Source organism: Branchiostoma floridae, chromosome 4 (genome assembly GCF_000003815.2).
Source record: "Branchiostoma floridae strain S238N-H82 chromosome 4, Bfl_VNyyK, whole genome shotgun sequence".
Lineage (NCBI taxonomy): Eukaryota > Metazoa > Chordata > Leptocardii > Amphioxiformes > Branchiostomatidae > Branchiostoma > Branchiostoma floridae.
The window spans coordinates 21001300-21025612 of record NC_049982.1 but is presented as its reverse complement, the minus strand read 5'-3'; the positions used below and the strand labels follow the sequence as shown (position 1 = coordinate 21025612).

At 40.1% G+C, this 24313-nt stretch overlaps 3 protein-coding genes across 3 annotated transcripts in view; all 3 read right to left on the bottom strand.

Annotated features, from left to right (window-relative positions):
- Window positions 1–13277, bottom strand: part of LOC118413251 (Fanconi anemia group I protein-like) — a 52943-nt gene extending 39666 nt beyond the window's left edge. Inside the window, exons 1-15 of the mRNA XM_035816494.1 lie at window positions 13133–13277; window positions 10038–10129; window positions 9574–9649; window positions 9220–9350; window positions 7935–8020; window positions 7649–7716; window positions 7427–7487; window positions 6075–6116; window positions 5257–5380; window positions 4992–5077; window positions 4555–4681; window positions 2204–2296; window positions 1839–1917; window positions 1460–1517; window positions 1118–1298 (exon numbers count right to left, since the gene is read on the bottom strand). Coding sequence (XP_035672387.1) covers window positions 1118–1298; window positions 1460–1517; window positions 1839–1917; window positions 2204–2296; window positions 4555–4681; window positions 4992–5077; window positions 5257–5380; window positions 6075–6116; window positions 7427–7487; window positions 7649–7716; window positions 7935–8020; window positions 9220–9350; window positions 9574–9649; window positions 10038–10121 — 1296 coding nt within the window. The 5' untranslated portion in view covers window positions 10122–10129; window positions 13133–13277. The remainder of the gene's footprint in view (window positions 1–1117; window positions 1299–1459; window positions 1518–1838; window positions 1918–2203; window positions 2297–4554; window positions 4682–4991; window positions 5078–5256; window positions 5381–6074; window positions 6117–7426; window positions 7488–7648; window positions 7717–7934; window positions 8021–9219; window positions 9351–9573; window positions 9650–10037; window positions 10130–13132) is intronic.
- LOC118413254 (inositol-pentakisphosphate 2-kinase-like) lies at window positions 11063–13098 on the bottom strand. Its single transcript, XM_035816501.1, has one exon. It carries the CDS (start codon window positions 12846–12848, stop codon window positions 11436–11438), a length of 1413 nt encoding a protein of 470 aa, XP_035672394.1. The 5' UTR covers window positions 12849–13098; the 3' UTR covers window positions 11063–11435.
- Window positions 13278–13618: 341 nt separating the features above from the next.
- The window catches only part of LOC118413625 (tripartite motif-containing protein 3-like), a 25461-nt gene continuing 14766 nt past the window's right edge, over window positions 13619–24313 (bottom strand). Inside the window, exons 10-19 of the mRNA XM_035817151.1 lie at window positions 23686–23880; window positions 23351–23507; window positions 22901–23102; window positions 21439–22479; window positions 20911–21088; window positions 17236–17364; window positions 16918–17036; window positions 16368–16507; window positions 15580–15737; window positions 13619–15122 (exon numbers count right to left, since the gene is read on the bottom strand). Of these exons, the coding sequence (XP_035673044.1) occupies window positions 14976–15122; window positions 15580–15737; window positions 16368–16507; window positions 16918–17036; window positions 17236–17364; window positions 20911–21088; window positions 21439–22479; window positions 22901–23102; window positions 23351–23507; window positions 23686–23880 (2466 nt within the window). The 3' untranslated portion in view covers window positions 13619–14975. The remainder of the gene's footprint in view (window positions 15123–15579; window positions 15738–16367; window positions 16508–16917; window positions 17037–17235; window positions 17365–20910; window positions 21089–21438; window positions 22480–22900; window positions 23103–23350; window positions 23508–23685; window positions 23881–24313) is intronic.

Here is a 24313-nt window from a genome sequence, read left to right as displayed (position 1 = left end):
GTAAATAAAAGACCTATAGTGGTTTCAGGGATTGTTATTTCCCCGCAGGGAAGGTTCATCTTGGAAGGGGATTTAAAAAATGGGGTGGGGGAATAAAGAATTACAGTAATGCTATGCCTTGCAAAACTGGATATGATTTAAATGCAAGGCTTTTTCTTGTTGGGAAGTGGACTCCCTTGCAGTCTTCGGACGGGGCTGGGTTTTGGGGGGGTGGGGGGGCGTTGGTTCGCGATTTTCAACATTGGCCATGGTCTCTTGTGTCGGGAAAGGGAGTTAATCGAGGAAGGGAGTTTGCTGGGGAAGGGAGTTGGCCGGGATAGCGAGTTTCAGCAGCATCGCGAGCCAACGTCCCCCCCCCCCCCCAAAAAAAAGGCCCTGTCCGAAGACTGCAAGTTAGTCTAGTTGAGAAGGATGTATCCAGGCTTTTGAGGTTCTGTGTTTGCAGAAAATATTTCCAAATTGCAGAACAAAATTTTGACGTTCTGCAATATTGCAGAACACTGGAAAAAAGTATTTTGACCACTGTACATGTACTGTACATTTCAATATAATATTATGTGGATTACTAGGCAGAGATTCATACTTCATTGTTCGTACAAAGCTCATACATGTACCTTGAAGAAAATACAAATCTCCCCTTTTGGAGGCCAGCCCACATGTGTTTCAAACTTCATTGTGACATATATTTGTTGTTGAGGTTAAAACCTTCTTACATTTAGTGAATGATTTGCTTAGATTTCCAGTTTTCTTGGTTTTCTACACATTGCAAAAACAGTTTTAAATAGTATATCCTGTTACATGCATCACTGCTGGTAACATGCAAATTTGATGAATTATCAATCTAGCTGGAAACTGTTAAGAAACACAATTTCAAGTCTTCACAGGTGGGGCAGTACAAAAAACAAAACTTTGCAAACAGTCTAGAGAGAGTACCAATACCTTGGGCATATCATGAAAGCCTAAGCATTGGCTTGTATTTTGCCTAATAAACACTATTACCATATTAGCTACAATTTTCTAAATGTGACTATGGCACAATCGCAAGCACTCCATTTTATCCTTACTCCAAAATCAAGTTACCGCAACCTTTCAATACTACAGAAAACACAACCCTGACCTTAAATGTGTTGACCAGTATCTGGGCCCCCAGACTGCATGCCAGCTGTGTGGGAGACTTGGGTGTGCCTCCAGATGACTCCACCACCCTACCAGCAGGGCCAAGCTTTGGACCAAAGGAGTCCATGAGGGTGAAGCCCAGCTGTACCAGGCCCTGTGTCACGTGGTCCCAACCGTAAGAACTAGACAAAGGGTTTAAGTAAGTTTCTGCAAAAGCAATCTTCTAGACAAAGGGTTTAAGTAACAATGTTTCAGTAAGTTGAGGCACAAGCAACAGTGCAAGAAATATATCCTGAAACAAATGACTTAGAGTGTTTTTAAAGAAATTTACCATAATTCCTACCTGTTTTTAACAGTCTCCAGCAAAGACTCAGTCACATTACTGGACTCGGGAACCATTTCTAAAAGAGGAAAGGCAGAAGTCACCCCAGAGCACGTCACTCTCTAGCATGTTATCAGGTTTTTAAAAAAGATGTCCTGTGCATAAACCAACAAATGTTGGAGAAATATAGCCTTCATCTAGCTAAGATCATAACAATAAGATTCAGAAAGGGACCACTATTCACATGGTGTTTGATCTTAATTGATTGACTTAGTGTAAAAGGTATTGACCAGTCTGTAAATTCAAACACCACAAACCATAGGCAAGACTCTCTGTCAGCGATATATTCATCCCCAACTTTGAAACCCTTCTGACCTATGGATGTATTTGACCCACTGACCTGTGACCCATTTTGACCCCTGCCTGATCTGTTCATCCTTGAAACTCCGGCTGATGGCACTCTTCAGGAACTCAAAGATCTGGTAGAGAAAGCAGAAAAGGAAAACATTTAAGGCCTACTGAAATTTCTTGAAAGAAGATTGAGATTAGGGGTGGGTACCAGTACCAATATCTTGTTGCATCTGATATTGGACTGATTAGAAAATGAACAGAATATAGTGGTAGGCGCTCACATGTTTCGGGGTTACCGGTCAAAGAAAATAACATTAAGAGCAAAGTAGAGTATAGTTCATAGTCATTTCTAGTCTCTGCAGTCAAACGTACATTGGCAGTTAGCGTTATACATGAAAATAGGATCTTACTCACAGGCTCCTCAAACCTCTGAATACGTGCCACAGACAGTGCCAGTGCAACGTTAAAGGGGGAGAGGATCTTGGTGAGAGACCCCTGCTGGCCAGCCTGGAAATGACAGGTAAAACTGAGTTGAAGACATGGCTGTCTAAGCTAGCGGCTGTTTCACAATTGAGTGTACCAAACAGGGGTCACTGAGGCTGAAAAATCAACTTTGATATATAACAAAATTGATATTGGCAGTTCAAAGGTACATACTTGTGGCTTAATATTCTAAAAGATCTCTGCACAACACCTCTCGGTGACTTTTATACAGGTCTTTCTTTAATGGGGCACTGAGGGGGTACGGACGGGACAACTTTAAGACTGTATGTAAAGGTACATACAGTATACCCACATGAAGAACTAAAGATAAACACTATTCCATGTTATCTTCCATCACTAGAATCCACCAAACCAGAAAACTAACTTTGATTTGCAGTAGCACCTTGTTGTGTCATTTTCTGGTCATTTATTGTAAGGCGATGATAACACCCTGCTGTTATTTCATGTAGAAGGAAAGGTCAAATACAATTTTTTAAAGTTCAAGCACTTTGATAGCTTAACTTTGTTAGAACTTCATTCTTTATAAACCCCTACATAAGATTCTAGCATTCATACTTGGGAAACACAGCAAGAGACTTGATCATTTAATGAATATGATAATACATGGGGGTACGGACGGGACACAACCAGACAACAGGCCAAAAAGACTGATACTGCAGGGACTTGTCCAAACCTTTTGGAACACATTTGTTCACTGACTACAAGTTAAATAAAGCATGTACAAATACTGCAATACTGTCTAAACTAAGAAAAAAAGGAGAAAGACATCATTATTAGATCTGATCTGATCTAGAATGATCTGAGGTTGAGAATGTCATTATAGCATATTTTCTTTGATGGCCATGTTCAACCAGTGAACTTGATGGGATGTATCTGTTCTGTCAGGGAATCTGCAATTTTTTTACCTATTTGCAGATTTCTTCTGCTCTCTTTTGTCACAGCAAGTAACCCTTTCTTCTCAAGGATTTTATTTTGACTTGACAAGTCTCTCCAGAACCTTTGCCTTTCTCCTTGGTGTCTCAGGTAGTGTTCTGTCCTTTTTCATGTACACTACCTGCACTTGGGGGTGAGGGGAATGGATTTCACCATCATGATGAATATCTGGGAGAGTGAGCTGGGCTAGAGGAGAGCACATGGTCTGAGCAAAATGGGATGGTAACTTTAAGGGAATATCAGATTTCATCTCATACCAGTCCCAGGCAGTTTATGGGCGTTGATGAAAAACCTGATAAAGAAAATGCTGGCAAATTCATTAAAAACTACTATTTTTAGTGAGGACATCAATCGTATGTATCTATTTAGTATTAATAATGTGTTATTTCAACAATTGGGATGTCATTTTCCCCAGTATTTTGCTTAAAACTAAAAGTGGGGGTACGGACGGGACAGGTGGGGGGTACGGACGGGACAGGGGTACGGACGGGACATTTGAAGTTATACGGTGCTGTATCAGGCAAGGTCTTTATCACAGATATAGTTTATATAGTGGTTTGGTATCTAGTCAAAGAGACTTGTAAACCATCACAATTAAAAGTTTGTAATATTAGCCTAATATAGAAATTGAGGGGGGGTACGGACGGGACAAAATTTTTCGGAAAATGACAGCCGATACTTTGATCCTTCGATGTGAGTCAGATGAAAGTAGGAATGATCTCATTCTACTTTTGTTCTCTTACATACATCATAACAAAACTTTACATGTCAAATTAACACTTATTACAGTACAATAAAACAATGCTACAGACTTTGAAATCTTTAAGAAAATATTACATTAAAATTGGTAACATGTGGATGAAAATACAAAATAACCCTGCTGGCAAAAAAAAGTTGGAATATCTTCGAAAAATTGTAATAAATCTCAAGTTAACATATGACTGCATGTACAAAATAAGGAATTTTAAGGTAGCAGCCATGTTTTTGATGTCAGCTGCAATGGTCAGAATGTGAAAAAACTGAATGACCCCTGGTAACACTGAAAATGGGCCATTTTTAGGCAACATTTTTAATGATAATTTCGCCAAATATTGATGGATTTCTCTATTTCTTTTTTTGTTGTGTTCCTTGTTATACCAGCTTTTGGAAAATACAAGTTAAAAACAGTAATATCTTATGTAGACTTTCTTATCAACTGGTAACATGTGGAAAAATAAATGGGTACACTCAATTGTGAAACAGCCGTAGTTGCACACTTTTCCCCCTGAGCGACCACAAATTTGACAGATAGCTCAACTAAATTCATAGATAAAGAACAAAGCTTTTACCTTTAGAAACTTGACAAACTCCCTGCCGAGGTCCTGGTCTTGTTTGATGGCAAAGGTGATGTGGAGGATGATGGTCCCCTCCATGTGGCACAGCTGGTCTGCTGTCAGACTGGACAGCATGTCCTCACTATGGGACAGGACAAGAACAGTCATGCAACAGCACAGATACAAAAACAGCACAAAAGCAGCTACAAACGGAACATATAACCCAAAACAGCCACCTAATAGCACAGAAATATGACAGCAGAACAATCGCAATGCAATAGCACAGACACAGCAATGTTTTGTTTCCCATTACAGTCTTGAAAAATTAGTGTCACTTGGAAAGGCTATCATTTTTTTTAATAAGATTTCTACCAAAGTGATCAAAGAAATATAGCTACTTAACAGTCAATCGAGTGAGCAGAAACATAACATTTTCTCTTACTAAGCCTTACCTCTGTTCTGATTCTTGCTGTTTAACAGTCTGGTCCTGCTCTGCAAAGTAGGAGGTGATCCCTTCTAGCACCAGGCGCTTGAAGCCCTGCCATAGAAAATGAACAGTTTTTTAGGATTCTATGTAATCATTCATACTGCCTCTGTACAATCCAATACCAGAGGGAGATGTTACTACTTATGAGGCTAGTTTACTTCTTTTAGCTTTAAAAATGGCACGTAAAACTTAACAGCAATATACATAAATAAGGATTCGGTAGTTTTTACTTTAGTGGACAGCAGTAGCAGTTGATACACGAGTGGCGGCAGCTCCTGAAGGTCAACATGGCGGAACGAGCGCAGAATCTTCTCCATCACAAACTTCAGTTCATCATTGGTGGTGGGGATGTCCCTACGCAAAGGGAAGGTGACACAGTCAGTCTTTTATGTCATATTGACAACATATTTCCTGTTTCATTACAACTTGGAGTTCAAGGACGGAAGGCATCACATATAAATGTATGGTAGGATGTGTAGGGTATAAGTATCACAGTTATTTGATTGATTTTGATTGATTGATTTTATTTTGCACTTTAAAAAATGATACATACAGAAAATTTCGAGGCCTGAAAATAATGGTGCAATATTGTCCTGTTAACTTTATGATTTAATGAGCAATTCAGACATGGAGCAAAACTGCCTTATAAATTGGGTTACAACACGTGAGATTCTCCTACCATCACAGGGGCTTCTAAAGAATCATTCAAACGCACTGGTAGTGCACTGTTCTCAATAATTCAAATGCAAGAATTGGATGTTGGAATTACATTTTTGATTAGATTACAGGACACCATATTTTCTCAACTTCTAGCACCTTTCGCATTGAAATATACAATGTACGTTTTCTCTGGTGGGCATGACATAAATAAAATACAACACATCATCCTCGGTTCCAGCTCGGACCTGCAGTCAGATTGATACCTTGGGTGATACGAAACACACCATGTTGTCTTCTATTTGTACAATATACATGTATTCTCAAACTCAAAGCAAGACAAGCTCCAGTCTCTTGAAGCAAAAAAAAAAACACAGTTGTAAGATTTTACCTGAAGACTGCAGCCAGGTGTATGACACAGCTGGAGTCCCACCTGAGGACAGGTAAACCAATCATGTAGCACTAATCATAACATGCACGCATTGTTCAATGTACAATATTGTAGGTGGGTAGGACATGTGTTGTCAGTTAGTCCAGATTGTTGTGTAATGCTGAAGACATCTTCTGTGAAGGAGGAGGGGTCCCACATCAGTTTGACCCATGACACAGCACAATGTGGACAACCATCTTTTTATAGACACAAAAGGGCAGTTAACATGCATTGGCATAATACCGGTAGTAAGACTTATACCGGTAGATTAAAAATACTGGAACTTAAAGAGATCTACACATGCAACAATAGTTATTTCTGAGCTGTGCACACTTCAGACATCTAGGTGTCCAATACACCATTTACAAAGCATCGATAACAATGCATTCGAAGACAACAAGGCCAAAAGTTTTCAGTATACTTTTTTTTAAATTTCGGGGCAGGCAGCTCGTCGTGGGACGAACACACTGTCACATTCATTGCCAAATTTATAGATCATAATTACACATGCTCACGGCACAAGACGAACATGATTCAACAACAATCTTGAATTTCTGTTGGTGACCTACAACTCATGTAAAAGTGTGAAGAACTGTTGCATAATAGCCCGGATCGACGACTGAATGGGCAAAATTGAACGTACGCAGCCATTTTCCCGCCATTTTTATATCTACGCTAGCAGTGAAGTGTTACGTCATAGCGGTTGTGACGGACAGAAGTTAAATGAAAATTCTTGACAGTATACGTCCGTTTTCTCATGACATTTTGTATGCTCATGCAGGTTTATGTTTTATGCGTTTACTGACAGAAAAGGAAGGAACATCAGAGGATGTATAAATGTACATAGCGGCAGTTAATTGTGCCGTGTTTCTTCCTACCGGTATTTTGTACCCCCTCCCAACCACGCGCCCGTTCGCCGTGTAATTCCGCGGCGTGTTACAATTACGATATTACGCTTTTAGCAGGACAAGAGTGGCAGAAAAGTTACACACAAGAAGTGGCAAGGGTAACCTATAACAGCAACATGTAACTGGAGAAAATGATGCGTTGACAATTTGTCAAATCAGTATGGCTAGAGAAATCGTCGTAAACGTACCGGTATTATGATAAATAGATGTTATACTGGCTATATAGATACAGATCATACCAGTTATAAACATTAGCCCAAGTATTGTATTGTTCTATAAGATTTGCACTACATGTTCACCATCCTCATGGCATATAGAAGAAATAAACAAGGCTAACAACCAAGCAAATAAATCCTATCTTACTGTTTTTGAAAAATCTACAAGTACATGATTCTAGCTACTCACCTGCTAGAACAGAGGGAGTTCAGGATGTGACTCTTACACTCTGCTCCTGTCATCTGGTTACCTACAGACAGAGCAAAAGAACAAAGGTAACAACAAATTAAACACTTGGGTTTTCATACAGACTGACTGATGACAACTAGCATGATCTCCACTGAAGGAATATGAATAATGGACAGTGTTTTAGAAAGTCTGAGCAAAGAAGGGTAAATGCTGCCTCCTTACCGTTTCCATAGCTCACGGTCTCCCTTGATGCAAGTGATGATAACAACTTGGAGAACAGATCTAATGACCTGGTATTGTAGAAGGATAAATTGTACAAAACTATTATTTTCCATAGTGCTATATTAAAGCATAACCACAGTATTACAAATACTGGCAGATCTACCCATGTCAAGGTTACCAACTATACATTTTGTAAATGTTAAATGTATTTAATGACACATGAAATTAGCATTTGAACATTGACCAATTTCTAAAAGATTGCTAGTTTGAAGTCTACTCTACTTACTTGGTATTTGTGACATTTCCACTTTTCACAGCATCCACAAACACCTGGGCCAGCTCAACCACGGCACTGGGTGGGAGGAACTCAACCTGGAGATAATATACAAAAACTTGTATGCAAACCTTCTTGTGTATTTCGAAATTTAATTACAGCATGCTATGTTCTACTTGAATTTTGAAGCACTATTTCTTATATTGTCTTTGTTTGATGCCAGAAACCTTTTCTATTTAGCTTATCTTAAGAACACTTGAATGCTTAGTAATTGTTCAGTGTAATTCAGTTCAGTTGCCAAGCAGTGTGCCAGAGAAACTGAACATGTCACACTGAAGGGCGGCATTTTAATGGCTAGTGGAGTGGCTAGTGAAATTCAAGCCCCTTCTTTAGCTGCTACCTTTGACTAAGGCCCCGTTCATGATACAAAAAATGAAACGGTTCTATCGGTTACTATCGGTTAGGCCAGCTGAAACGGATAAGTTTTGTCATCATGGACGGTCCGAAACGGATCTGAAGCGATAGGAAACGGTTTGTTCGGAACCACCTCGCGAGGTAGTATTGAAACGGTTTCTTCCTTATCCGGAATTGCGAATTTGTATCATGAACGCAAAAGCGGCGCGATCCGTTTTACATCCGGGCATGTGCGTTCATATTTGAGGGCGCCACGGGGAAAAGTACAATTTTTAATCTGTCATTCGGGTGTTTCGGCCGTGTTTTCAATTGTAAAATTCGTTTTTAATATCGGGCCGCCACCTAGTCGAGTGAGGAGCCAGCAGTCCTGATATCGCAAGGGGAATGTGTCAGCAGATCCAGTGGAAATGTCATAGCATGGCATATATCGGGACCACAATGTTTTCAGAGGCATTTTCAATGTCATAACAGAACCCAGCTTCGAATACAGTAAGACATTGGTTCAATTTCGATCAAAGACCAACAATCTGACACAGAAGTACAAGTTTGGGCAAGATCACAACAACCTCAGGGGTCAGAGGTCGCATTTCCGTGCATTACCATGCCTTTTCAAGGAACTGAAACGGTTTGCAAGTTTGCATCGTGAACGCAAAATGCAAACCGTTTCCTGTCGTTTGCTGTCGGATTTCCAGGCCTAACCGATAGAACCGTTTCTTTTTTTGTATCATGAACGGGGCCTAAGTGACAGCTACATTTCCAGGAGAGGACAAAGGTACATAAATAACACAGGTTTACAATCAATGTACAACTAGCATATAAATGAACTAAATATAGTAATTGTCTATATACAATATACAGATACAGAAGTTCAGACATTCTGTACCTCCATGAGTAAGAAGCCGAGCAGCTCGGAGCCCATCTTGGAGCTGACATCTCCTCCCTCCAGTAGCTCCAACACATGTTTGTACACACTCACACGTACGGCAGCGCCCTCTGCTGACTCACAGGGAGCACCTGCAACGGCAAGAAGCTCTTTTATCTCTCTTCCTGATGCAGAATGCCATCCCACAACCAGTACACAATTGGTAGCTAAAATAGCTTGGAATATAAACAACTGTTGTTTCTTAACCTCTTACAAAGTAGCAAAACTAACTTGACTATCTTATTACTGTGTTATATAAACAGCTTATTAAGATGATCATTGTTGCAGTGTTTGTGCCAATTGTTGACCACTCACCGTGGAAGACTGCCCGTAGGAAGGTTGTGGGGTTCCCCTTGCCTCTGAGTACACGAACATCAATAAACTCCTCAAGCTAAAGCAAAAACATCCATCAAGAGACTTCTGTTTGTGAAATTTCATTTCGAGAATGCAAAATGTAGAGGACAAAGATATTTAAGTAAGTATTTAAGTCTTTAAGTACTGGTTCATCAATTAGTCACTTATTGATATAGTAATTATTATGTAAAAAAAAAATACCAAACAAGAAAGTTGCACTGCAGTATTGTAACAGGCCGCTAGGAGGCCAAAATCTAATCGTTTTCAGGTCTCATCAAGACCTACGAACACATCGAATATCGATACAATTCGTCCAGGCGTTCTCGAGTTATGCTGTTCTTCTACATACATACAAACGCTACCCAAAACATAACCTTCTTGGCAAAGGTAACAATATGTCTGTGGTAGATAGCTGTTGTGTTCACCTGGTTAGGACCCAGTGTCTTCAGAAGTTTGGTAAGTGAGTCCACATCCCCCTCTTCACTTAGGGCAAGGATCTTCTTATCCATGGTGGAGCCTGTGGGCACATAATAAGGACGAATTTGTTTGACATTTTCTCTAAAAAATTTAAACTCAGTTAGTTTATATATTGTGGAGGTCTAAAAGTAAAACCAGTTATACACGTTTAGTAATAGAAATGCAAAGAAAGGTATGTCTATGTTAGTTAGACATCCAGGTAATAAGGCCTAGGAAAAAAAATGTTGTGTTTCCTGTTTCAGTCCTGAAAAAATTAGGGTCGGTAGGTAGGGATTATCTTTTTTTTTTCTTGTATTTTTTTTTAGGCTGGCCAAAAATCTAGTGATACATATTTACAATACAGTTGAACAAAGTAAACTGAAATGTATGATGACACTTGTCTTTCAATGTCAAACTTTAATTTTGTGCATGATAGATACATTTATCCTTCAATAGATGGGACAAGCAGTGTTTTACTTTAATAGGAAGCAGACTTAACAAAAATTCTAACTGGAAGCTATGTGACTCCACTGCCCACCCAAAAAAAAAGTCTAGGGTCGGCAGGTTTTTTTAGGGTAGGTAGGGAAACAGGAAACACAACATTTTTTTTTCCTAGGCCTAAGATACGCCAAAAATAGTTACTCAAGCAACTGGATATGGTTTTGAAACGGTCAAAGAAAGGTATAGTCACCGATTTAGTGTGTAGCTCATTCACCTACATGACATCACATTTTCTTCCCACATTTTCTTACAAACCTCACATGAGGTTTATAAATGGTTTATGATAGTTCTCATTATCTACAATAATACCTTGGAAAGTTGCACAAAATCTATTGAGCGGTATAGGTGGTAAAGTCATATTAATCAGGTTATGCACGGAATGATATGGAACATTCTATCATATGTACCATTACCTCAGCTGTGTTGGATTTCTCGTCATATCTCACACATTCTTATTTTAATTCACGTAAATGAGAAAATTGAACAGAACTCCTTCTTGTCAATTTATTGTTTCAATTTGACTACATCGTTGACAATTGCTGACATGTATCATTCATAATAAAAAAAACTATTACAATCGGCACATGAATATCAATCTTGATTGAATGTTGTAGCGGGTCTGCAATATTCTATGGCAGAGTTGACTGTGGTTGGTCTGTGGCACTAGTAAGGTTGAAAAGTAAATTTAGTTGTCACAATATGAATAATCTTACTACTACAGTACATGTCTAACAATAACATGTATTGATGCACAGAAAAAAAAAGTACAAAAATATGTAAATATCTCTGGAAATGGATGGCTGTATCAACATACCAACAGAAAACATGGTGCAACATGTCCCTCTTCTATGAATGATAACTTTCTATCACTTGTCACCAATAGTCCTCACATATGCCTGTACAATATCTTTGTTCAGACTGAAGTACTTCTGAATCCTATGCAGGGGTTTCGGTTTAGTGTCAACAACTTGTATGTTAAACATGAACTTGTTACCAACAGAGTCTGTCATCACAGGTAGCATAACATCTGTACCATTTTCCACTCTCTGTATGGTCACCATGACAGAGCAGTCTTTAGCTGTGAGAGATACCAGGAATGCTTTCACCAACATAACCACTGATTCCATGGACTGTATGTTGTCTCTACACTTCTCAACCGCACTGTGGGTCATCGTCCATTGAGCATTGTCATACGGTCCTTCTAAACACCATCTACCTCTGTCCTCAGGATGAGTCTCCAGGTGGGCAACTAGTCTCTGGTACAGGGGGTAGATTCCTTCAATATCCAGCACATCTAACTGCTGAGTGTGCAGAATGTTGAATAAAACACTGTCCGGAACTAAACCATGCTGTGAGCCTCCTTGCCTTTGTGCTTTACAGGTACTTTCTGTACAGCATTCAGGGGTCGTACTGGGTGGAGTATTGCCATAGCAACTGTTAGGATCATCAACTGGATAAACCAGTACCTTAAACAACAGTTCTGCGAATCTGTCAACAAGGAGGTTATTTGTTTGTGTTCCTGAATCACCTGTACAGTCAATGTCTTCATTTTCTCCAGCAAACAATGCTGTAAGGCAGTCTTGTAGTGGTTGCCAATGGTTTTCTGTACCACCTGAGTATATCAAATTGCCATCCTCGAAAACTTTGAAGTTATTTTGAGGGTTCTGTACCAAAGCCTTGATGGCATAGACCATGCGGGATGCAGTACCAGAGAAAAGATCCAGAGGGCAGTATTGTGACCTCTCCTTTATTTTGCCTTGGCAGAGCTTCAAACACTGCTGCATGCAGTAGCGGCACACAGATCTCCGTACTGCGTGCACATCTGGTATGGTGACAATTTCAGGGAGGAAGCCAGTTTTGGGTTTCACTTCAACACAAACTACAGGTCCCTGTCCACACGAGTCTACTGTGGGAAGTTTACAGGCATCTGGTAGGCGAACAGCAAATCCAGCTGGATCTAGCTTTTCAGACAGCCGTCTGCTGGATCTATATTCCCTCATCTTCTCTTCAATCTGCGACAGAAACTCTTCTGGCACACAAACCACCTCCCCCACTGGCACGAACTGTGCACCAATCAGGGGTCGCATAACAAACCTCCCGTAGCCAACATCGTTTTGCACGGTTCTTTTCGCATCTGCGTGCCTCCTGTCCGAGCTCAACCTGTCCTTGACCTTCATAAGAAGATACACCTGCTTGGAAACTACGTTACCGACCGCCAAACACGCGTTCCCCTCGCCTCTGTAAACCCACGAGTTGATGTTTGTGCCATCAGTCGCCATTTTTTACCAGCGTGAGGTCAGGGGTCAACACTTCCTTGGCATGCCATGACTCGCCCGATCCACTTTTGTCTCATGATCGTTATCTCACGATACTGTACAATTTTTCATTAGAATACGATTTTTCACATTTTCCATAAACCGATGAACTTCACCAGTTAACACAAAATAATCACATCGATTACTATGATATTTTTGCTGCGCGCGCGAACTGCGCTGAGAAATTCCTGACGTAAAACAAGTCTGTAGAAACCGAATACTTGACTTTTAACATACACTGAGCTTACCTTGCGATCCTCAAGATTGGATGTTGAGATATAAGATGCGTAGAAGATCCCCAGTGATCGTTAGGACGACAAAATCGTCTAACTGCAGCAGACCTTACACAACAATGACAAATTTAGCGCCATCTTTACTTTCCTAAATGAAAATGAGGCTGCCCGCCAAATGACGACCAATCAGATCATCGGGTAGGCCTACCCATAATCCTTCTGGCGGCCCAGAACTTTCAAAGTTTTGAAGACTGCTCAGGGAGTCAGAAAATCTTTCTAAGTTATTTTCCATTAGATTTCCATGATGAAGCTAGCACATATAAGGTTCATTATCGTAAAATGCACAATTTTGATTGGAATAGATATGAAGTTTGTTTGGAAAATGAAGGAATTGAGGGATAATGCATTCAATCAACCAAAAGGTAACAACACAGACTTGGCACCAAGTCTAAACACATAAAACAAGTCTAAACACATAAAATAGCCTTATGAACCACAAAGTCTGGGATATAACGATTTATTCTCATAGCTAAAGTAGTCAACAAACAGAACAGGAATAAATACGTTTTGACAGTTACATCTTCACCTTTGTTCCTGTCACAGTTTGTAACCCTGATCCTAACCTACCATACAAACCAGCATTAACAAATAACGTCCTTGGTAATAGCTTGGAGTGTACTCAACCTATCAATACTGTGAGATAATGGGACATAAAAAAATCATAACAAAAATACTTATGCATTGACATTGACAACAAAACCAACAGAATGTCTTGTGAATAATGCTGAAAGAATGACAAGTTTAGACATTCTATGATCTAGTCAGTGTGTGCATGTGTGTGTGCTTGTGTGTGCGTTAGTTGAAATAATTTGACATAAGGTTTACTTCTATTTGGTTGCTTGAAAATGTCAAGTACATTTTGTATTGAACAAAACCACGAACAAAGATAGTTAGTTACATCAAGTTGTATTAACTTTGCAAAGTCGCCTTCTCAGTTGTTGTGGGTTTGGCAGACAACACAATATGACCCTGTATTGCTCTGGCTAATACATTGCTTTCCCCAAAATAACAAACACAATGGGACGTGAATCATCATGTGTATTGGTCTGGTAAGTGAAAAGTGACATTAAGACAGATTGAGGTCTAATTCTTAATTATGCCTCGTGTGATTCTTGAAGGACCTTTTTGTGTCATTCCAATAATGATTCAAGGTCATCATTTTCATCTTACAACTCATGTCCTTGGTAATCTTCCAACTGTAAACTGCTTCATACAATCTGCACAAAAAAATCATACCAAAAAAATTTCAAATATCTTTTCAAAGTTGTAAACATAACATATCTTCAGATATACCTTTATTCAATCTCCAAGCATAACATGATGAACTACAATGTACTCAGGAAGAACATACCATCTTTTTCTCTGTGCCTTTGAATAGCTTTAAAGATGCAGACTTTCTTCACATAGACTAAGTACATAATGCTTAATCTCTCCTGAGTACAGCACAACTTACTCTACAGTACTACTCCTCTACAATACAATCAACACACCTTTATATCTGTAACTCTGCGAGTTTGGGCTTATTAAAGAGTCTGGCACAATGTTAATTGGAAACTTTTTCTATCATGATTGCCTGAAGCCCCAAACAAACTTCCCATGCAGAAAAGCAAACAAAGAGTTGAGTTTTAGAACAGGAGACGTACCTTATTACCTGTTCAACTCTACCTTATCAGTGCCATCTTAGTAGAATGTCATGCAGAAAAGTATTTACTGCTCAAATGTGTGATAAATTACCTATCATGCCAACAAAGCTGTCTGTCATTTTGTTTATCAAAGAGCACCCTCCTGCACTTCTCCTCTATACACCCAGCTTGTATTTCTTGATGTTGTGCTGGGTATAGTTCACCACGACCAGATATCCATCATTAGTCAGAGCAATGTCTGAGGGACGAACAATCTTATCCAAGTCCAAATGGCAGTAAAAGTCCCCGTTGGGTTTGAACACCTGAAATGACATTCAATAGTATGAAATGTTTTTCCACCAATGTTGACAGAAGGTATTCAAAAGGAGTTGCACAGAATTGCTACACAATGTTATAATCTGTATCTACATAAGGGACTTGCCACACATACTGTAAAGGCTTCCTGCAATTTTGCTACCAACCTCTCCACACGTCGGTGCTGAGTATAGAGTCGCCAGAAATACATCCTACTTAACCTCCGGTTTGCTCCTTCATCTTTGATCACGCCTAAGGAGAATAAGTCTTTTCTGACATGGATTTGTCCTCATTCATACTCAGTTGGCAACCTTAGCAATCAACTCACAACCACAATTAACCTTGACCATGACTTGGCTACAGTTTCCTTACACCTTCTCTATGCACATTTATACATACATATACATCAGTATTTACACCTATTTTCTGAAGTATTTACACCTGTATGAATGATTCCATGCACACCTGTACCCTGCAATTCCTGCTGTCTGCGACGATGATGTTGCCACTCCAGTCTACGGCTACCCCTGCTGGCTCACTCAGCAGCCCGTCCCCTATCCCACGTGATCCGAACTGCAGCACAGACTTCCCGTCCAGTGTGGTGACGTACACAGTGTTGTTACCTGGTGGAAGTCCAACTGTTAACTAATAATCACTCTATAAAACATGTGGACTGTCTATAAAAATTCCTTTAAAAAAACAAGCTGTACTTCAATTATAAGCGGTCATGTATGCCAAGTTTCCAGGTACATATAATAAAAACTTGATGTGACCTCACGGCTTGAAATACTGGAAGCATATGCACTTCTGTGCATATGCATGTCTATCTGGACAATTGCCTTCTCCCCAAAAAAGACACTGGCAGATTGGCAGTGCTTAGTGACACATTTGTAACAACAGTATGGGCCATTTAGCCATAAAAAAACACTACAAAATGACAGAAACAGATTATTACACCTTTGGGTACTTTCATGTAGGACTCACATAATTACTATGGCTCATAGCAAGGATTCTTTTAAAAAGCTCCTTGCTCATACAATGCAGATGGCTTTTATTTTACCAACCAATTTACCTGTGTCACCACACAACCACAGGCATCAAATACTAGTACATGTGTACTATGTACTAGTATGACCAGGAAGGCTATCATATATGCATGTTAAAACCCATTTAAGTGCAACAAAGATAATGTACATGCACATTGATGATATGCCCAAAATCAGGCTGGTTTTGCGTTAGCACAGGAGACTGACCCAAGTCTGACACAATCAGGTTCTGCTGACTGACGGCAAGGAAACGCAGCTTGTTGGGTCGACCTTGAACAGGTTCAAACAGCGACCTCTGTACCAGGTCGCCTGTCAAGGTGAAGGTCAACACAGCTGCTGGGTCTTGTCTACAGTTGGAATATCAATGAAAGGTTAGGAAAAATAAGCTTAATGAACTGTAAATTACATGTACTATTCAATTTTACATTCTGACACCCTGGTATATCATCTAATTACCTAGCGAAAACCATGAAGCAATGCCATGTTAAAAGATTTAAATTTTGTGGTTACCAAAAAACTTTCTTCAGCTTCTTTCTCCCTCCAAGAAAAGACTTGCGGATCCCTAGGTTTTACTGAATGGTGTCTCTGCATACATGTAAACAATGCACTACCACTTTTATATACATAGGAAAATGATGAAATTCGACCTTGTCTTCTATCATCAGTCTCTCAAGAACAATATGCACCTAAATAGGAAATCTACATGATACATTTCCACTTAACATTGTAGAACAGTACAAGACATTAGATGCAGGACCTTGGGGCATTGACTGTGACCAGATGTCCTTGTGAGGTGAGTGCCAGCCCAAACGGAGCCCGAAGCACGTTGTCCCCAAACCTCCGCACAAAACGTCCCTCACTGTCAAACACTTGAATCTATAACACAAAGACATCAACAAAATAACATAGAAATAATAATACATAAAGCATTTCTACTACAGCCATAAATGTTAAACAGACATTTACTACATCATTTAGAAGAGTACGGTTAGAGCTAGGATTTTCCTCAATTCCATAGTCAATCAAAATGTTTTTAAAAGGCTCCTATGAAACCAGCAACTGTAGCTGTTAATACCTTTTTATCATCCTTCACAACAATGTCTCCCGCTGGGGTCACCACGATGGCAGATGGACGCAGGAATTCCCCGTCACGGCCACCAATAGTACCAAACTTGAATTTGAAGTGTCCTTCTCCATCAAACACCTGCCAAAACACATGACAGAGTTGATACCATATGTTAGGGATATGCCTTCTTGGGTTAAGGTTGGTTTCTCTGTGTGTTCTTCCGTATCTGCATACTAGTATGTGTCTGTGGCTCTCTGTGCATGTGCAAAATATATGTACAACTGTATATTCATAGAAGGAAAAACAAAAATACATGAAATCTTGAAACAGTCATTATCACCTGTTTTTTGTTGTTTTCCATGTGCACCTGTGATAGTAATATATCTTATATAAGTAAATGTGTGAAATGTGTATAAAAACAAACCATATACCAAATTTCATATCTGTATCTGTATCTATATAGCCGGTATAACCGCCGTTTTGGCGTAACACACCAGCTTCGCATATCAATCTATCAATGGCTCCACAAGTTATGCTCTGAAGCCACAAACATACACACAAACATTACCAAAAACTAGAAAGGCCGACATTTGCTTAAGAGCAAATACAGCATATTTCAGCCATACCCCTTCCCACGCAACATTGGACTGTTCCAAATCACCCCTGCGCAAAAATGGAACATCCTCTTAACAGTACATTATCCCCCAAAGTGGACTGGTATTGTGAATTGATTCCAGGTAAAGACAGAGCTTGCTTCTATTTTTCAGAAAATGACAATAATCACACCTTCCATTCAGAAAATTTTCATCATGACTGAAAATTGTTTAATGACTTCATGTAATGTCATTAACAATTTTCAATACGATAACTAGGTGTAAGTTTAAAAAAGTATAAGCTCCTTGTGATGTGGGTACATTTATTATTGCAGTGAACTTTTTTTATTCAAGTAGGGCATACGATTTAATAATTATCAAGCAGGTGCAGGTACTGTAGGAGCGTTTGTTTTCTTCAAGCTGTAAAACTGTTAAACTGTTTTACTTTGTATGCAATCAGCCATCGAGCCTATTCTTATTTTAGTTTAACAACTCAGTCCTGCCAGACCCGGAAGATACGATTGAACCTTGTTCGAGGATTTATTTTCGTCTGTCTGGTCAGTCTGTTCATACCCTGGCGCTGAGAGTGTTTTATTGTGCTGAAACTCTGGCAGTTTAAAGTTACTTACAATTTAAATGTTCAAAGTTTATGTCAAACAACAACAGCACTAGGAACACATACATTTGCTCTGGAGAAAATACAGCAGTTTTCGCAAGTTCCAGTCCAGTGATAGAAATGTGGCCACTATAGACAGGTGGTCACTCTATTGACTAGGAGCCATACGTTACACATGATTTCAGTACACTGATCATTAATCATATAAACATTGCACAGGTAAGCCAATTGTTTAGATGTACAATTAAGTTCAAATAATTCTGAAGAGAAACATTGATGAGAAAATAATCATTCTCGCCACTGTCTAACTTATAATTACGTATCAAAACTAAACGCAGATTTTCTAACTAACGCACCTTTCGCCGACTTCATCAAAGGACCGAAGATACTAGCGCTATAAATAAGCGCTTCAACTAAGGATGGCAACCCGTACAATATTTTTGTATACTGTTGAGCTTTTTTTTGTTGTTTATGAGGTTTTAGTTGTCTTTGAAGCTTTGACCCGAAATATTTTAAAGTCAAACTGCTGAAAAGAAGTAAGTGACTGCTACGATTATCGTAGATATGGCCCTAAAAAAACTGATAAAAGAAGCCTTCTCAATAGTCTAAAATGCAAGAGCTTCCGGGGGGGCTTCGCCCACCTGGGTCCCCCCCACAGTGGCCCTGCCCCTGGACCCCGCCAGGGACATTCGGCGGCCCCCGGACCCCTGTCCGACGCTTTGAAAAAATCCTGGCGAGAAGTCTGTACGGCCTGAGTCTTCAAGTTAACGTATTGTGTGGTCCCGCTTATGAATATTAATTAGCCGTCGCTTTCCTCTTCGCTGATTGGCTGAACCATTAATTGAATTAACTCTTCCTGCCGGCTAGACGCAGGTGCAGATGTCGGCTCTGTGGGGTGAATGTCCGAAAGGTCATGGCATGGAGAACGAAAGAAAAGCAATTTCCCCTAAAAAAAGTGCTGTAATTAAGCCTTTTACAGTACTTTATGCCAAAAATTTTACTTGGATCATTTTATTAACTATGTTATGCCTATCTATACCAAATGTTACTCATACCAGGGTACAGGGGTGCAAAATATACCGTTATAAGACCGTCAACAACAGTCGCACGGAGCTAACAGCGCAGCGAAAATACCATCGCTAGCGTTTCAACTTCGGATAACAAGTTATAAGTACTGTTGAACTCAGTAACGTTAAAGTTTGTTTTTAGTGGCCTTTGACGGTTTGACCTGAAATAGTGTTACGCTAAACTCCTGAAGAGAAGTTAAGTGACTGCTGCGATTATCATATATATAGATATTCCCCTAAGAACTGATACAATATAAAGCCTTCTGAATAGTCTAAAATGCGAGAGCCTTAGGCGGGCTTCGCTCCCCCTGGCGGGAACACTGCTATATACGGGATCATGAGGCCCCGCTTATGAATATTAATTAGCCTTTGGCCTCCTCTTCGCTGATTGGCTAGGTCTTTGATTCAATTAACTCTCCGGCTGACGCGCACAGGTGTGGCTCTGTGCGGGGTCACGGAAGGTCACGTCAGGAGGCCAAAAGAAAACAAATTTCCCCTCAGAAAAGTGCCAAAATTAATCATTTTAAAGTTGTTTATGTCAAAATTTTTACTTGGATCTTGTTACCAAGTATCTAATGCCTATCTATACCAAATTTCAGGTCATTTAATTGCAATACCAGGGTACAGGAGCCAAAAGAGTCCTTTTTTGGTCAAAAATTGGCCAAAAATCGCAAAAATAAGCATTTTGTTGCACTGTACACCAAAAGTGTTATTGAATTTATATGAAGGGATTATCAAGGCACATCTGTGTCAAATTTCAGCTCATTCGGTTGCTATACCAAGGTACAGGAGCCAAAAGTGTCCTTTTTTGGTCAAAAATTGGTCAAAAAATCGCAAAAATAAGCATTTTGTTGTACTGTACACCAAAAGTGTTATTGAATTTATATGGGGGCATTATCAAGGCACATCTCTGTCAAATTTCAGCTCATTTGGTTGTAATACCAGGGTACAGGGGCCAAAAGTGTCCTTTTTTGGTCCAAAATTGGTCAAAAAATCGCAAAAATAAGCATTTTGTTGTACTGTACACCAAACGTGTTATCGAATTTATATGGGGGCATTATCAAGGCACATCTCTGTCAAATTTCAGCTCATTTGGCTGTAATACCAGGGTACAGGGGCCAAAATATACAGTTTTGGTCTAAAATTGACCAAAAAATCTCAATAAAATCATTTTAGAGGCAGATATGAAAAAAACTGAGAAAAAAGCATCAAGGTATTGGCCCATTCTACCCCTGTGCCAAATTTCAGGTCATTCGGTCCAGGAACGGCGGAGATGAATCACTTTGAAGATTTGACAGGAGAAAGAAAGAAAGAAAGAAAGAAAGAAACATTACGAATACAATATATTTCACCATACTATGTATGGCTGAAATATAAATATGGGAAGTTCATCTTGACATGATCTTACCTGTACCCTGTTGTTCCCAGTGTCTGTGACAAAGATCCCCCCATAAGAGTCCACCGCCACCCCGATGGGGAAGCTGAACTCCCCAGTTCGTGTGCCACGATTCCCAAACCTGGTCACCAGCTGGCCGGTGGTGCTCTTCCACAGCTTCCCTTTTGGCATCAAGTCATCAATACGGAACCTGTGGACAGATAACCACATAAGGACATACTAGTACTAATTCCATTCCTTGGCTCAGTACAAAAGTTAAAACTGGTGTGAGCAGCAAAATAAGATTAAAACAGGTTTCTGTCACAGACACAAATGTTTCAAGTCAATGGAAAAGTTTAAATTGTTCTCAAATACATTTCTGTACATTTCAATATAATTCTTTTTAAAAATAGGAAGACAAGAACTTTCCTAGTTAGCACTCTCTGTAGTTAGTACCAAATTATGAGTATTTTGGGGCCATACTTCACTATGACCATAAACTGGAGATTACCATGAAAAGATATTTTGGAAACCTTCCTGACATACATAGTGCATACATACATTGGCTTGGGCTTAACATCTTTCCCTGACGAAGTATCAGCTTTCTTTAAAGTTTTGTTCACACTTCCATTGACCACAGTCTTTTCCTCTGTCTTCTTCACTGGGGTGCTCCCTGTTGAGTTCAGCTCACAGCCAGATACCTTGGAGTCATCAATGTTTGCTTCTGTCAACTTCTCAGACTTTACGTCACCATTGACAACAGGAGCGTTGTCAGTATCTGAGGTGACGGGCATGTTATTGGATCCATCAAAAGTGAAGAGCGGGCTGGGAAGATGGAACTTTGGCTGCGGGATTTTTGGAGCTTCCTTCTTCTCTGTGTCTGCCTTCCTCTCCTCTTGCTCTATGTCTGAGTAGAGCTTACGGAACGTGAAAGTGTTGGCTAACCTGGACTTCCCACAGGAACTGTCTGTACCCTGATTGTCCTCGTCACCATCACTGCTGCATGTTTTTATGCCATTTTTCTCAGGAGACGAGTGGCGACTCAGCGACCGTGCCCCGTCCAAGTTCACCTTCCGTCGTGGCCCGACCCACGGAATCGCCGATCGGTTGTTGTTTGCATCAGAGTCAGATTTTATAGGGCTGCCACAGCTGCTGCTGACACTGGCTACTTCCTCACCCTCAGTCATTCTGTCATCTGTTTTCCTGTTGTCATCAGACCTGGACCTCAGTTTATCAACAGCCAGAGTTTCAGCACTAACTTTGTCCTTCTGTAGGCTTGGATCACCCACAGACAGGCGTTTCCTTTCATCTGTGTGAAGCTTTTCTGACTGTTCGTGTCCTTTAGCCTTGAAGTCTTGGACATCTAGCTTCCCCAAATGTTTAGTAATCCTGTTGATGGCCTCTTTTTTCCCCTCCTGACTCCATCTACGGGAGCTTATTTCAGTCTTCCTTCCTCCTGGTGTCAAGGCAGTCTCTTTAGCAGGTTTCAGGGGTGATGTCTGGGAGGAAGTATGTCTGTGTGAGTCGTCATTAGCAGCTGGAATGACGTGAACAGAGAAAGGGCTTCCTCGGATGTGGTGGCCACGGATCTTCACAGATAACCTGCAAGTCATGAAAAAAAAGCTGTTCATCTTCTAGCTTTCATTTTCTTCTTATTCTCAAGCTCACATTGGCAAAATTTACTTCAAAGCAAAACAAAATGTTTGTGATTTCGTCTTCTAATATTTATATAGTGCAGGGAAAGGGGGAAATTACCTGCTATACACAATTACTAGTAGGTTAAGGTTTAGTACAATTCAAACTTATGCATCCTAAGTGATCATATATAAATTTATGGTCCAAATAATGTTCCACTGTCATAAATTGACATCGTAAAAGCAGTGGGTAATTCGTTTCTTGAAAAATGCTATTTGTTGGACAGTTGAAAATTTGGTTTAGTTCAATCTTTTGAGTAGGAAGTTACAGTTCAACATTACTTTTAAATGACAACACAGATAAACTTTAAAATTACAAACTTTATTACCTGTGCGGCCCCGCAAGCTGTGGCATGTAGTAGAGCGAGTATGTGCCGTTGAAGTTGTCATGGATGGTAGCCTGGGTGACCACGCCCACTGGATCCACCACCTCAGCACAGATGGAACTGATCATGGTCCTCACATGGTCACACCCTGTTGCTATGGTAACCATCTCCTCCTCCCCAGCTGTTGCCAGGGCAATGCCATCTCCTGAAACAACATGTCACCAATATTCTGTACTTGGGTTGTTTTTGAGTTAACATAACATGGAAGAGACCTGGGGCATCCATCTCGTTTTCAGCTAGAAGAAAGGGTATGCCACCCCGTAAGGGGCGGTATAACCCTAACGGTGCTGTAATACACCGTATGACTATGACTGACTGCCTGCCTGACTAACATGGAAAATATGCCTTATCAAACACGTCTTCTTTAATAACTTGTGAAGACTTGTACTTTACCTGCTGCTAGCACATCTTGTGGGACAACCGAGCCAGTCTGAAGATATCCCAGGTTGTTCTTCAGGGTTTCTACACTAACCTCTGCAGAGTGGAAGTACAAGGACAAGGTGTTCTCAAGGTCACACCGTACATCATAGCTGGTCAGCTCCTCAAGTCTCTGCATTTAAGGGGAATGATATATGTTTAAAGAAGGACTGGGACAATGTATTGCCTTACAGGAATGCTATTGGTAAATGTGCATGGATTGCCTCTTTTGGGATAAAGAAGATGATGGGCAATTGTAGGTTACAACCAAAAGCCTATCACCCTTCATTTACTGAGTGAGATGTTCCAACCTGTTGAAACGTGTCCATCAGACACAGCAGCTCTGCGTCTGTAGCCAGGGCCAGGAAGCTGCGTGCCTGTGAGCAGCTGTGTTCTCCCCTGCAGTAGTGCTGGAGCATGTCCTCCTTAGTCTCCACCAGCAATGCTCTCTTCTCATCCACAATACTGGACAACTCTGCCAGGCAACACTGTTTAGCCTCCTCAACCTACGAGGGTGAGTCAGAAAGTAATGCAAGTGGTTTCATAACAGACTCGTTTTTTAATCAATTGAGTTGAAATTTGGCACAAAAGTAGAGGTATATGTCCTCTTGAGATTGAATGTTTTAAATTTGGTCTTTATCATTTTATGAGCAACTGAGTTGATTTCAAGATGAACACACCCTTGGTAGCTTGTCAGACTATCAATTACTCAAAATCTGACCCACTGAAAATCACTGTAGGAGGTTGAAATTAAACATGTATGATATCAAGTGTCTCTATAGGTTGCGTGCCAATTTTCATTTCTAAACTCGTAATGGTTCTTTATTTACAGCTGCTAGGATGCTGTAAGTTGTGTTATAGAGCTGTTGGATTTATACACGAATTCGTGAGTTGTTGGTTAAAAGCGCTACTTTTTCATTAACTAAAAGATACGAAACT